This window comes from Mobula birostris, chromosome 6, assembly GCF_030028105.1.
Source record: "Mobula birostris isolate sMobBir1 chromosome 6, sMobBir1.hap1, whole genome shotgun sequence".
In the NCBI taxonomy this organism is placed as follows: Eukaryota; Metazoa; Chordata; class Chondrichthyes; order Myliobatiformes; family Myliobatidae; genus Mobula; species Mobula birostris.
This window is the reverse complement of record NC_092375.1, coordinates 51540701-51556201: the sequence shown is the minus strand read 5'-3', so window position 1 is coordinate 51556201 and position 15501 is coordinate 51540701. Positions and strand designations below refer to the sequence as shown.

The 15501-nt window shown below is 37.8% G+C and overlaps 1 protein-coding gene across 2 annotated transcripts in view; it reads right to left on the bottom strand.

The window, feature by feature from the left end:
* Positions 1-15501, bottom strand: part of riox2 (ribosomal oxygenase 2) — a 40297-nt gene that overhangs the window by 19764 nt on the left and 5032 nt on the right. For both annotated transcript variants that reach the window (XM_072260494.1, XM_072260493.1), the window contains exons 5-7: positions 7791-7894; positions 4173-4275; positions 1395-1563 (exon numbers count right to left, since the gene is read on the bottom strand). In XM_072260494.1, coding sequence (XP_072116595.1) covers positions 1395-1563; positions 4173-4275; positions 7791-7894 — 376 coding nt within the window. The remainder of the gene's footprint in view (positions 1-1394; positions 1564-4172; positions 4276-7790; positions 7895-15501) is intronic.

Sequence of the window (15501 nt, the reverse complement as noted above, 5' to 3'; positions counted from 1 at the left end):
CTTAATGACTTTTTAAATTGCCTTCTGTTAATTTTTAAATGCACCCTAATTCTCTAACTTCCCACTAATTTATGCTTTGTTATATGCCCTTTCTTTGGCTTTTATGTTGGTTTTGACTTCTCTTGTTATGTCATCTTGCCTTTAGAATATTTCTTCCTCTTTGGAATGTATACATCCTGTGCCTTCCAAATTGCTCCCAGAAATTCCAGCCACTGCTGCTGTGCCATCATCCCAGCAGTGTCCTTTTCCAATCAATTCTGGACAACTCCTCTCTCATGACTTTGTAATTCCCTTTACTTCACTGTAATACTGATACATCTGACTTTAGCTTCTCCTTCTCAAATTTCACGGTGAATTTGATCATATTACGATCACTTACTCCTGAGAGTTCTTTTATCTTAAGCTCTCTAATCAATTCTGGTTCATTAAGCAAAACCCAGACCAGAATAGCTGATCCCCTAGTGGACTCAACCACAAGCTGCTCTAAAAAAGTCATTTCCTAGGCAGTCTAGAATTTCCCTCTCTTGGAATCCAGCACCAACCTGATTTTCCCAATCTATCTGCATATTGAAACCCCCCAGGACTATTGTAACATTGCCCTTTTGGCATGCATTTTCTATTCCCCGCTGTAATTTGTAGACCACATCCTTTCTACTGTTTGAGGGTCTGTATACAACTCCCATCAGGTCTTTTTACCCTTGCAGTTCCTTAGCTCTACCCACAATGATTCAGCACCTTCCAAACCTCCGTCACCCTGTGTTTCTTGGCTTCTGATCATTCCAGGTGGCAGCAACTCATACTGATCATATATTATTGCTCACTGCAGTAGACATGACATCAAGAACATCTGGGGGGAATTCATCTCCATCATTGAGCAACAGGCATTGTGGCCACATGAATCTGCTAAGATTTCAGACTTTCCAAAGATGCAGATAAAGACAGAACGATTTGTGTGATATTTTAGCACCCAAATCCAAAGATCTGTATGAACTGCTACAGTCATCACTACTTGAAATTGTGGATAGTGGGCCATCAACAGAAAATGCTGACCATCACATCATACATCCCGGAAGCTTATATATCACTGTGTCTGCCACACTTCAGTTGCTTTGCTAGAGAAATGGATCAATCTCATCATGGATATTTTAACATATCCAAGTTAAATAGCTCTACATATTTACGTTATTTATCATAAATCTTGTATTATGCAATATGCATGATTAAGAGCATTTACTATCAAAATACTTAAAGATCTCAGATGCATGTGAAGCATATGGGGCATAAGGAGGAGAAAAAGTATTCTTTTCAGTTTTTAAGTTTTTCCACAAGTATTTACAAATTTTTGAAATAAATCACAGATGGAAAACTATTCATGTGTTGAAGGAAATCATCACCTTGTGTTAAACAACCCAATGTCTTGCTTGCATACGGAGGTAACCTGTTTAAAATAAAATCCTTTCTCATTTCTGATGATCTGGTTTCTTTTCCATTCTCTATCTGATCCGCCAATCCTCGTAGGAATCCACTCAGTTTCTTTACTGGATTTGCTCCTGAATTCATCTGCTATAAAGCATAAAGCAGGAAAGATTCTTAACTTCACATGGTTCCTTTTCTATACTTAAAAGGTACAGAATCACTTCAAAGGATATCACTTATTTCAGAAAAACAAACTTAGAGAGAACAAGTTGTCCCACAATAAGTAAAAGTGCCAACTGAACAGTCAGTCTAGTTTCATCCTGCTACTTCAAGGATGAGTAGTGAGCAGGACATGAGATTAGAAAACTCTATGCACTTTCTTAAATATTGCATTAAAACCTTTCACATCAGCTTGTCAGGCAAATGATCCCTTAGTTCTGACGGGGTCACCAAGTTCCAAAATTAGGCCAAATATAGACCAAGCACACCTGAAATCCAGACACGAAGTGTTCAGTTCTACTCATGACTCCTCAGCAAATTAAGGAATCCAAATATGCAGGCTGCAATACCACTACAGGTTTCTCCTATTCAAAAGAGGTGCTCTCAGGGAATAGCTGTAGGAGCCTCTGACTTTTCGGAAAAATTTTGCCATTAAGCAATATTAGGGCACTGCAGAATGCTGTAGAACAAAGGGATCTGCGAATACATGTTCACAATTCATTGTAAGTGGCATCACGGGTGTATATGGTTATAAAGAAAGCTTTTGGCACATCAAGCCTCATAGATTACAGTATCGAGTAAAGGAGAAGGAATGTTATGTTGAAGTTGTCTAAGATGCTGTTGAGGCCTAATTTAGAGTACTGTGTGCAGTGCTGGTCACCTACCTACAGAAAAGATGTAAATAAAATTGGAAGAGTACAGAGAAATTCACAAGGATGTTTCCAGGACTGGAGGACTTGAGTTATATGGAAAGGTTGAATAGGTTAAAAATTTATTCCCTAGAATGTAGAAGATTGAGGGGAGATTTGATAAAGGTGTACAAAATTATGAGGGGTATAGATGGGGTAAAAACAAGCAGGCTTTTTCCACTAAGGTTGGGTAAGACTACAACTAGAAGTCAAGAGTTAAGGGGAAAAGATGATATGTTTAATGAGAACATGAGGGAAACTTCTTCACTAAATAGGTGATAAGAATGTGGAACGAGCTGCCAGTGGAAGTGGTGGATGCGATTTTGATTTCAACCTTTGAGAGAAGTTTGGATAGGTACATGGATGGGAGGGGTATGGAGAGCTATGGTAAGGGTGCAGATTGATGGGACCGTTTAAAGGGTTTGGCACAGACTATATGGGCCAAAAGGGCCTGTTTTCTATGATTATGACTCCAAGCAATCTCAGGAGTCAACTACATGGCAAAATTGTCACAGGCAAAGCAAACTCTGCAAGCAAAAATGCACAATTATTAACTTAATGTTTTAAAATACTTCAGAATGTGAAAAAGATTTGAAGACACTAGGTTAAGTCAAAAAAAAAATTTAATCTTATTTTAATAAAAGGAAAAATCTCACAAATTTGAATTTTGAAATACCTATCCGGTGGAGTAACAATCCACAGATATGTTATTTTAAGGGCCAAACAGGTTGTTGTAAATTAATCACCAACACCTCATATAAAAAGAATTAAACTCCTCATTGAAGAGGTTCTTTTATGGTGAAGACAGTTTGTAGATATTGATTGTTTTCGTCAGACCAATAATTTCTAAAGATTACTGGTGCAGAACACTACCTCACAGTTCCCTTTGTGCAGGAGGAAAACAAAAAGCAAGTCTGGACTTCCATCAAAGTGTGATTGAATGTAATCTGGAAACTGCTGTTAATTTCATGGGATAATGTCAAAAAACATTGACTGTTCAGCCATTATTGAAATTCCAAAATTTGTACCAGCAGAGACATAACCATCTTGCAACATATAAAAAGGCTTCTCATCCTTCAAATTTCAGCTCACAATAAGTACTGTATGTAGATGCTCTAGTCATCACAATGAGATTGCTGACTTTTGGTCTTCTATCCAACTGGTTCAATTCCTTACATATAAATTTAGGACGCTTTTGTTATTATGCAATCTCAAATATAAAATTCTGATACAAATGGGAAGAGTTATTAGCATGATACATCATCACACAACTGTACCAGCTCTTCATCTGCCGAAATAGCAACCTTTAAATTCTAAATACGTCTGTGCTTTATTTTCATCTGAGAGGAATAGTATATCACCCAGATCCACAACTAGGATCCTCTACTGGGGTGTCAGAGGTTTCACGCTTTCCCTTAAGGGATGTGGGTAAAGGTGTCATCTCCCATCCATAAGCTTCAACTTGAAAAACGATTTTATAGGATAACCATCTGATTTTCGAAGTTTCTCAACTGAAAGAAATACCTTGCAGAGGCCCAATGATAGCCTTTGGCAGAATCAAGACTTGACTGCAGCAAGGAGCTGTGCACAGAAAATTTGGCTACCATCTTCAAGCCAACTTTGTGTCCAAGTCAAATTTTAAGACAAAGACCATGTCATCACGATCGTAATTGTATGGTAAACCAATCAAAAGAAAGTCTGAATTGGTAAAAATGTATTTCAAATATATATTACAGAATACTAAGAAGTATTGAAAGCAGGATATTGTTTTAATGCCCACGTTCTCAATATGCAAATAGATAAGAAAAATAAAGATATTAAAAGCGAAACATAATTAAAGATTATTACCATAAGATATTGCCTAGGTAGGCCTCTGGACAACTCAAGATTTTCTTTCATCGAATCATACACTAGCCAAGGAATCACATCTAGTAAGTAATCTCCCCAGCTACTGCAATAAGAAAATATATTTTTAAATCATGTTGCAAATGTGTTAAAAGCTGTTGCATTAATAAGATTCAGTGTGGAAATACAGGGAAACCATTGTTGAGCATCGTCAAAAACTGATGAAAATTATTTTTTTCCAGATTTCCTTAGCATTCAATGAAAGTAATCACATTTTTAGTTCTCCAACATAATCAGTATTTTATTTTGTCAAATTTTAAATTTATACTATCACTCAGAACAATGACTTCAAGACTCTTACTTTCAACTATTTTTCAACACATGCATTATCATTACACCATACCAGATAGTCAACAATTTCCACTGAATTTGGCTTTAGATCATAATTTTGAGATGAAAGAGGTGAAAAACTGTAAGGCACGGCATATTAACTATTTATTTTGAATTTTGATTAAAGTTCAGAATCTTAAAAAGCATAAGGGGGATTTACATGAGAGAAAAGTTATATATTTCAAACAGAAAGACAAGGTTTTGGAGCAAGTTTAGCATCTTAATTGAAAGCATCGTGACAAAAAAGAAAATAGCACACCAGATTATCCCACTCCTCGGCAAGCTCATAAAATCAGAAGACATAGAAGCAGTACTAGGCCATTCAGCCCAGCAAGTCTGTTCTGCCATTCATTCCATTATGGCAAATATATTATTCCTTTCAACTCCATCCTCCTGTCTTCTCTGTATAACCACTGACATCCTAACTAATCAAGAATCTCTCAACATCCACTTGAAACATACTTCATGACTTGGCCTCCATAGCCTTCTATGGATAAGAATTCCACTGATTCACTCCCTTCCGGCTAAATAAATTCCTCCTCATTTCTGTTCTAAATCGATGTCGCTCTGTTCTGAGGCTCTGCCCTCTGATTCTAGACTCCTTCATTACAGGAAACATCCTCTCCATATCCACTCTATCTAGGCCTTTCACTATTCAATAGGTTTCAGTGAGATCCCGTCTTATTCGTCTAAACTCCAGAGTACATGCTCAGAGACATGTAAACATTAATCCTTTCATTCCTGGGAATACTCTCATGAACTTCTTATGGATCCTCTCCAATCCCTGTATATCTTTGCTTAGATAAGGGGCCCAAAACTGCCCACAATACTCCAAGTGCAGTCTGACCATCGCCTTATAAAGCCTCAGCATCACATCCTTGCTCTTGATATTCTAGCCACGATGAGGGCACAAGGAAGGACACAAAGTGAGACAGATCCTAAAAAGCCCACTGAATTGGAAGAATTAGGTCAGAACCATCAACATATGCGCCCTACCAGTCATCAGATACCCAGCCGCAATAGTGCCCGGGCCAAGGAACAAACTGAAAGCCGCTGATATCAAGACCCAGAAACTACTAACAATACATGGAAGATTCCACCCAAAATCCAACAGCAAGTGACTGTACACCCACAGGAATAAAGGAGGATGGGAACTTGGAAGTGCCAAGTCCAGTCCTGGAAGAAATGTGAAACATCCATGAGTATGTCAGGAAGATGGCCCCTGAAGAAGGACCTGGTAGGAGAATATCTCAGACAGCAGGCAGGGGATAAGGGGATAGATGTGGGTGAAGCAGAGCCAGAGGACCAGAGGCCATGGCAGGACAAGCCACTGCACGGGATGTACCATCGCCAGATATCAGAGGTAGCTGACATATGGAAGTCCTACCAATGGCTGGAAATGACAGGGCTGAGGGAGCTTAGAAGGATTATCGGTGCCTAACGGCAACTCCTTTGCTTGCATCTTTGGAAACAGCTCTATTTCCATCTTCAGTATCTCTATATTTCCCCTTTCAGGGTTCTATTGAAGTCTCTGAAGGCTGAGATCTCATAGCTCTGGAGACGGATGGATCGAAGGTCAGTGTCCAGGCAGATCAGTGTGTCATGGGAGATGGAAGATCTAAGGCTGTGTGCCCAGAGACGCGAAATCTTTGGGCACAGAGCTCGGAAAAAGCGACACAACGGACTTTTAACATCGTAAACCAGTGAGTTGTTTGTTATTTCTCTCCTCTCGCTGTGAAACAGACATCTCTTTCTTAGGGGGAGAGAGAGAGTGTCGAATACTGGGTGAACAAGTAGTCTTTGAAGTACTGCAAGTCTGTGTCTTTGCTATTGCTTTGCTCACACTTGAGTGATCGGTGGCCAGTGCTGATGCTTTTTTTTGCTGGTGGGAGGAGGGGGGATCGTTGCTTGCTGCCGCTTAAGTGTGGGAGGGGGAGCTGGTAGGGGTCTTTGGGGTTCTAACATTTAATTGTTATTCATTCTTTGGGAGCACTCCTCTGTTTTCGTGGATGTTTGCGAAGGAAAAGCATTTCAGGATGTATATTGTATACATTTCTCTGACATTAAATGTACCTTTGAAACCTTTGAACACAAAGGCACTGCTCTTGACTGCACAAGAACAAGTGCTGATCAGTAGAAGCAGGGGTCTATCACACCAGACAAGACCCAAGATGGAAACTGTGCAAAGAACCTGCTGAAACCATTCAGCTCGCAGTAGCAGAGTACAAGATGTAGGCAGGGACAGCATACACTGAACAGCACAACCAAGTTGCAGGAATTGTATACAGAAACATTTGCGTTGAGTATGGATTGGGCACTCCCAAGTCCAAATGGGAAACACCTGAGAAGGTTGTGGAGAATGACAGAGATGAGCAGCAGGTACTGGCCAACCAACCAAACATAGCAATACTGGACAAGGAGCAGAAGAAAGCAATAGTAATAGATGTGGCAATCCTTAATGACAGTAACATCAGGAAGAAAGAAGCTGGTGAAATACCAGGGCTTGAAAGAGCAGATAGGAAGGATGTGGAAGGTTAAAGCCAGAGTACTCCCGGTGGTGACAGCAGCGCTTGGAGCTGTGACACCTGGACTGGTGGAGTGGCTCCAACAAATCCCAGGAACGATATCTGAGATCTCGTTCCAGAAGAGTGCACTACTAGGAAAAGCAAGGATACTGCGCCAAACCCTCTAGCTCCTACGCTTCTAGTGGAGTACCCAAGACTGAGGGAAAATACAAATACAGATCATCCATAATGGGTGGGGGAAAAAATTATGGTTTTTTTGGGTGTCTTTGTTTCGTGGCTGCTTTTGCTTTGTTAGGAGATGAATCTCAAGCTTGTATAATATATGCATACTTCGATAATAAATGTACTTTGAACAGCTATGATCTCATTGAATAATAGAGAAAAGTTAAGAGATTAACTCTACTCTTGCTTCCACCTTTTGTACTTAAACACAAAGAAATAAAAAAACTGATAACCTCATATACAAAGTTTAAGCCAAAATAACATGCACTTAACACACATCAAAGTTGCTGGTGAACGCAGCAGGCCAGGCAGCATCTCTAGGAAGAGGTGCAGTCGATGTCAGGACGAAGGGTCTTGGCCTGAAATGTCGACTGCACCTCTTCCTAGAGATGCTGCCTGGCCTGCTGCGTTCACCAGCAACTTTTATGTGTGTTGTTTGAATTTCCAGCATCTGCAGAATTCCTATTGTATAACATGCACTTACTTGTTTTGGTAAGTACTTATAGTAATGTGGGTAGAATATGAACCTCCAGCTGGGGTATCTGCCTGGTGGATCGTTCCTCTGGGAAAATATAACAAATCACCTGGCTAGAATAGAAAGCAAAAGGACACCCTTATTAGATCAAATTTACATGCAATTTCCTTTTCACATCCATTGCAACTGTTATAACAATTTGTAATACTTACTGTTTCGTAAACTATCACAAGTTGTAATTAAAACTAATTGATTATCCTGTCACAAAGTACAGGAACATGAAAAATGCAGCCAATTCCAAAATCACTGAATAAGTTCTGAATGTCAAGGTTGGCACTTGACTGTTATATCATACAATTATTTTCTTGGTCATTGATTTTAAAATTCACTTTAACTATTAATAAAACTTAAATTTAAAAAACACAAAACTTAAGACGCCACGGATAAAACTTAAATGTCGCCATGGTAGCGTAACAGTTGGCACGATTCTGGAGTACGGAGTTCAAAGAAGTCTCTGTACATCCACCGTGTGGACTGCGTGCATTTTCTCTGGGTCCTCTGGCTTCCTCCCACAGTCTGAAGACATACTGGGTGGGGTAGTTAGTCATTGAAAATTGTCCCACGATTAAGTCAGGGTTAATCAGGTTTGTTGGGGCTGCTCGGGCAGCATGGCTTGAAGGACCCGAAGGACCTCCTCTGCACTGCTTTGCTAAATAAAATAAAATAAAATTTGACCTGGTGGCACAGGATGATATGAAAAAGGACTTTTTAGTATGTCGTTATTAATAGTCACATACTGTATATTGTGAGAGTATTTCTCCTAAATTCATAAAACAGCATTATTTTCTCCAAAAACTGAGTTAAAGCGTTATAGTCATAGTCATACTTTATTGATCCCGAGGGAAATTGGTTTTCGTTACAGTTGCACCATAAATAATTAAATAGTAATATGTAAATTATGCCAGGAAATAAGTCCAGGACCAGCCTATTGGCTCAGGGTGTCTGACCCTCCAAGGGAGGAGTTGTAAAGTTTGATGGCCACAGGCAGGAATGACTTCCTATGACGTTCAAAAGTAGTAAACAGTTTCTGTAATTACCACAGTTCCATGCATTTTCTTGTGTTTTACAAGAACAAAATATGTAAACACATTTTAGGCGTGTACTGCAAGTTTAATTGTCACTCAACCATACATAAATACGCATGAATACAGGCAAATGAAATATCATTACTCCAAGGCCAAGGTACAACACACAGTACCAACAGTCACACATAGCACAAGAAACATATAGCATATATAAGAGAGCAGCACATGTAACAGTAAAACTCAGTCACACAAAAACAAGCCCATGAATGATACAGTAATCTGCAGTTGCTCAGTGTCTTCTGCTGAGCGAACACTAGGGGTCAGCACTTACTCCAGCATGGAATCCGCACCACACCATCTCCAGCACTCAGGTAGAGCACCCGATTCCGAAGCCTTCCCCTGGGCAGCTGCATACAGGCAGTACCTCGGGTTGAGGCCTCGTCCTCACTACAACTGAGGCCATGCAGCTCCCCTGCCATTCACCAACGAAGTGGACCTGCAGCATTCCACACTACCAATGTCTGACAGGGTCTTGTGATCACAGGAAAACTTAAACAGCAACGCCTAGGCCTTGAGTTTACATTCCACATTAGCAAGATGCAGAACTAAAAATTCAAAATCTTTATATGAGGCAATGCTTCAGGGTTGAGGATGTCTTGCTTCTGCAAGGTGTCCAGTTCAGTGGGTTCTGAAGTGGACAATGAAGCCAATTTGCAACTTGAAGGCATTTCCATATGTGGAACAGGAGGAAGCTGGGTAGTTCAGGAGGTAGTGAGCCTTTCCTGCCATTTACACTAGGCTTCAGCATGCTTCCAAAAGGGACTCAAGATACTCAATACAATCTTGAATGCTGCTTTTCAATCTTGAGCAATCATGGGCCAAGAAGTAGCTAGAGAGTGTAGAGTTGTCATACTGTTACCAAGGAGGGTTTGAAAATATCCTTGAGTTATTTCCCCTGACCACCTCTAATCTATTGCTATTGCAAAGCTCAGGGCCTATTTTGGGAAACAAAATGGTCTGCCATTAATACTACCAGCCTGTTAATACTGAATAATGCCGGGGACTTCCGGTAGAGCTCATGGAGTGAAGTCGTGTTCTTGACTCGCTCCATTACCACTGAGTTTTTCTTCTTATGATCAGCTATATTTTAATTAACCATTAAGGTATTGACTTTTACAATATTTTGAAATAAATTGGGCTCTTTGATAATCAGATGCGTTTAAGGTCTGCTATGTCTAAGAATGGAAAAAACGGGAAGGACGGCAAACCTCCGGTTAGACCGAAAGGTACCGATTTTCCTTCGACTGAACCACCATTGACTTTGAAAGCTCTATCGGAGCTAATTCAAAGGGAAATTTCAACCTCTGTTACGGAGCTGATTCGTGCGGAAATTTCAATTAATTTCCAGAAAATTGCCGATTCAATCGATAAGATACAATCATCTATTACGGAACATCAATCGGCTATATCTGATCTTCAAAAATCCACGCAACAAAATGAACTTAAGATGGAGAAAATCGAAGAAACAATTAATGTAATGAAGAAGAAACTTGACTTCCTGACCTTTAAAAACTCTGACTTAGAATCCAGAATGCGACGGCAGAATCTTCGAATGATTGGGGTGTGTGAAGCTGTTGAATCTGATAACCCTATGAAGTATTTTTCCCAACTTTTAAAAGATGCATTTCCTACTATATTTCCTGACCAACCACCGTTACTGGATCGCGTTCACAGAGTTCCATCATACTCGTCTAAGTTAGATAAACCTCGACATGTCATTTTACGCTTTCATTACTTTCAAGACAAGGAGAAACTGTTTTGTTTCGTTCGATCTAAAGGTTACATTGATTTTTTGGATCTTAAGTTCCGATTCGTGGAGGATTTCAGTAAACCAATTCAGGATCAACGGGTTCGTTACAGATCTGTGATGTCAGAACTCTACAAGATGGATTTAAAACCAGCGCTGCTTTACCCTGCACGTCTAAGGATTCGTACGTTGGATGGAGCCCTCCGTTTTTTTGAATCTCCATCGGATGCCCAGAGTTATCTGGATCAATTTTCACCTTCAACATCTTAATCGTAATTTTTAACTATCTCCGTTTGATCAGAGGTTGTGAATTTGTCAGTCTTAATTTTTTTTTGTCTTATATGGGCAGAAAAGTTTATTTTTGGATTAATTAATATGGTTGCTAAACTTTCTTTCTATCTGCGTCATTCCTTTCTTTTTCCCAGGGGATTCTGGGTGGTTATTCCCTCACCGTCATTTTACGTATTTCCTTTGAGGCCTTAAATTTTGTAGTTTTTAAATCTACTTCTTTTTGTAGGTTTTTATAACTAGTTTATGTTAATAATTTCATTTTTTTGTTTACTCATAGGGTCTGGGGTTTGTTGCGGTTTTTTTTATATTTTCTGGCTTTTTCTCTGTTATATTAAGTGTTTGTTTTAATTGATTTACCTTTTTTTATTCTTTTACTGTTTTATAACTAGCTGATCTTTTTTATATTTACACTTTTTTTAGGGAGCGTATACCGGAAGTCATGGGGGTAGTTTTAGTCATGGGGTGGGGGGTGGTGGGAGGGGCTTCATGTTTTAGTTTCTTTCTTCTTGGGCTATGTACACTATTGAAGTATTGGTTGCGTTCTTCTTCCCGGTATCTCTTATTTGTTCTGTTCCCTTTCCGGGTTCATGGGTCGAGCCTATCGTCAATCCTCCTTGTTGCGGGTTGACTTTAGGGTTTATGGAGTCTATTATTAATTTTGTCTCCTGGAATACTAATGGTCTTAATCATCCTATTAAAAGGAAAAAAGTTTTTAAAGTGTTCCGGAGACTTAAAGCACAAATTTTATTTTTACAAGATACCCATGTGCGGAGGGGGGACAGACTACGTTTTTTTAAATTCTGGAAGGGTCAACAATTTCATTCGAACTCCAACGCTAAGATTAGAGGCGTCTTTATTTTTATAGACTCCTCAGTTACTTTTATACAACATGATATTATTTCTGATCCGAATGGTAGATTTCTACTGGTTAGTGGTCTACTATTTAATAAAAAGGTAGTTTTGGTTAATGTTTATGCTCCTAATATGGACTGTCCGGAATTTTATAAATCATTATTCAATCAGTTCCCGAATTTGAATGAGTTTTCATTGATCTGGGGCGGAGATTTTAATACCTGTTTATCTCCAGCTTTGGACCGTTCGGCTCCTCTACGGACCTTACCTAATAAATCTGCAACTTTGATTAATTCATTCCTCTCTGATTCTGGGTCGACGGATATTTGGCATTTTTTGCATCCTCAAGAAAAAGATTTTTCTTTTTTTTCACATGTTCACCATTCCTATTCAAGAATTGATTATTTCTTTATTGACTCTCGTCTTATTTCTTCAGTGATTAAATGTGACTATGACTCTATAACCATTTCGGATCATGCTCCACTTAAGCTTTCTATTAAAATTCAGGCCAATACACAAAATAATAGACAATGGTGTTTTAATTCGCTGTTGCTTCAGGACTCTGACTTTGTTAACTTTATGAATGAACAGATTGATCTTTTTTTTACAATTAACTATACAGAGGATATTTCTGTGAACATTCTTTGGGATACTTTTAAAGCTTATATTCGTGGTCAGATTATCTCGTATTCTGCTGTTTTGAGGAAGAAGCTGAAGCAGGAGGAGTTGGTAATTGTGGACAAGATTAAGGAAATTGATAAGAAATATGTTACAGCTCCCTCTGAGGAGTTATATAAACAAAGAACTGAACTTCAAATGGAACACAGTTTATTACTTTCGTCCTCGATTGTAAACCAATTAAAGAAAACAAGAAGTGAATTTTATGTACACAGTGACAAAATTGGCAAACTGCTGGCTAACCAATTGAACTCTAATTATGCTAAATCTCAAATTAATCAGATTTATAATCAAAATGACCGACTGATACTTGATCATGCGGGAATTAATCAAACCTTCTTTGATTTTTATTCTTCCTTATATCAATCAGAGTCTCCTCGAGACTCTAAATATATGAATGATTTTTTAGATAACCTAGACTTCCCTGAGATTTCACAGGATATGTCTTCTATGTTAGATACTCCCATTACCACTGATGAGATTAAGAATGTTATTTCTTCTATGAATTTGGGGAAAGCTCCTGGCCCTGATGGGTTTACCATAGAATTTTATAAATGTTTTGCACCTACATTAATCCCTTGGTTCTGTAGGGTTTTCAAGGCTTCATTAAAACTTGGTAAACTTCCCGAATCTTTCAATAGAGCGTCAATCTCTCTAATATTAAAGAAGGATAAAGATCCTGCTCAATGTGCATCTTATAGACCAATATCTTTATTAAATGTTGATTCTAAAGTTTTTTTCTAAATTATTAGCAAACAGATTAGAAAAAGTACTTCCTTTTATTATTTCGGAAGACCAAACGGGTTTTATTAAAGGTCGTTACTCTTTTTATAACAACTTTTGATAGAGTAGAATGGCCTTACTTACTTAAGGTGCTTGAAATGTTTAATTTTAGCTCGAAATTTATATCCTGGATCAAACTGTTATATCATTCTCCTGTGGCCTCGGTCCCTACTAACTCTCTAAGCTCACCTTTTTTCCCTCTTTTTCGAGGCACTCGACAAGGTTGTCCTCTTAGTCCTTTATTATTTGATATTGCATTAGAACCTCTTGCAATTGCCATTCGAGAATCTCCAAATATTACTGGGATAACTCGGGGCTTGAAGTCCCATAAAATATCACTCTATGCTGATGACTTACTTTTATATATTTCTAATCCTCAAAAATCCATCCCTGCTGTTTTAGAGTTATTAGCACAATTTAGTCTCTTTTCAGGTTATAAATTAAATCTTAGTAAGAGTGAACTTTTCCCGATTAATAACCAACTTCCCTTATATCATAACTTTCCATTTAAATTGATTAATAATTATTTTTCATATCTTGGGATTAAAATTACTTGTAAATACAAAGATTTATTTAAGATTAACTTTTTACCCTTAATTGACCATATTACTCAACTTTCATCTAAATGGTTTCCTTTATATTTAACTTTGATTGGTCATATTAACGCAGTTAAGATGTTTTTTTTGCCAAAATTTCTATCTATATTTCAGGCATTACCAATCTTTGTTCCAAAACCTTTTTTTGATAAAGTTGATTCAAAAATTTCTTCATTTATTTGGCAAAATAAAAACCCGAGACTGGGTAAAATACATTTACAGAAAGCTAAGAGAGATGGAGGTTTAGCATTACCCAATTTTAGATTTTATTATTGGGCAATTAATATTCGACATATGAAATTTTGGTTACTTGACCAGGATATACTATCCATTCCTAAATGGGTAGCATTGGAATTACAATCTGTTCAGGGCTATACACTTGGCTCTATTTTAGGTCCCTCTCTTCCTTTTGATTTGAAACGCCTCAAACAGGTATCTAACCCGATAGTTAAATATACCTTACGTATTTGGTTTCAATTCAGAAAATTTTTTGATCTTAACCAATTTGAGCTAGCGATTCCTATTTTAGGTAACATATTTTTTCCTCCCTCTTTTACAGATCGTGCTTTTCAAATTTGGAAGATTAAGGGTATTTCACGGTTTTTGGATTTATTTTTAGATGGTTCCCTTATGTTTTTTGAACAATTATCTAATAAATATAATTTATCAAGAATACATTTTTTTAGATATCTACAAGTTAGAAATTTCCTAAGTACTATACTTTCTTCTTTTCCAATGCTTCCTTCTACATACATTTTAGATACTATAATTAACCTTAATCCATGTCAGAAAGGTGCATCGGCTATGATTTATAATATTATTATGAAACTTAGGAAAGCTCAATTTGATAAGATTAGGGTAGATTGGGAACAGGAATTCGGGTCTATCATTTCCGTGGATGACTGGGGGCAGATTTTACAATTAGTCAATACTTCCTCTATTTGTGCTAAACATTCCCTAATTCAATTTAAAGTTGTTCATAGAGCACATATGTCCAAAGATAAATTAGCTCGCTTTTATTCTCATATTAATCCTTTTTGTGATAGATGTCCGGGGCAGATAGCCTCTTTAACTCGTATGTTTTGGTCTTGTCCTACCCTGGAAACTTTTTGGAGAGACATTTTTAATATTATCTCCAAGGTATTGAATATAGATATCTCTCCTCACCCTATTACTGCTATCTTTGGACTACCTAAAATTTCCAGTAATCTTTCTCCTTCAGCCCGTAGAATGATTGCATTTCTTACTTTAATGGCGAAAAGATGTATCTTACAACATTGGAAAGAGCTTAACGCTCCAACCACCTCTTTTTGGTTTTCTCAGACGATATTATGCTTGAATTTGGAGAAAATTAGAAGCAATCTTTATGATTCCTCACTTAAACTTGAACAGACCTGGAGATCTTTTATTCAATATTTTCATCTAATGTAATTTTTTTTCTTCTCTTTTTTGCTCCATATTTATATACCCTTCTTGTTTTTTTTTACTGTTTTTAATGGAGGTCGGGATTGAGGACGTGATTTTAAGTTTTTTAACTCTGCTTGGTTCCAAGTTAGCCCATTCCTTTGCTTTGCTTTTAGTTAGTTGCACGGTGGTTTTTTTTGGGTTTTTGTTTTCCTTTTCTCTAT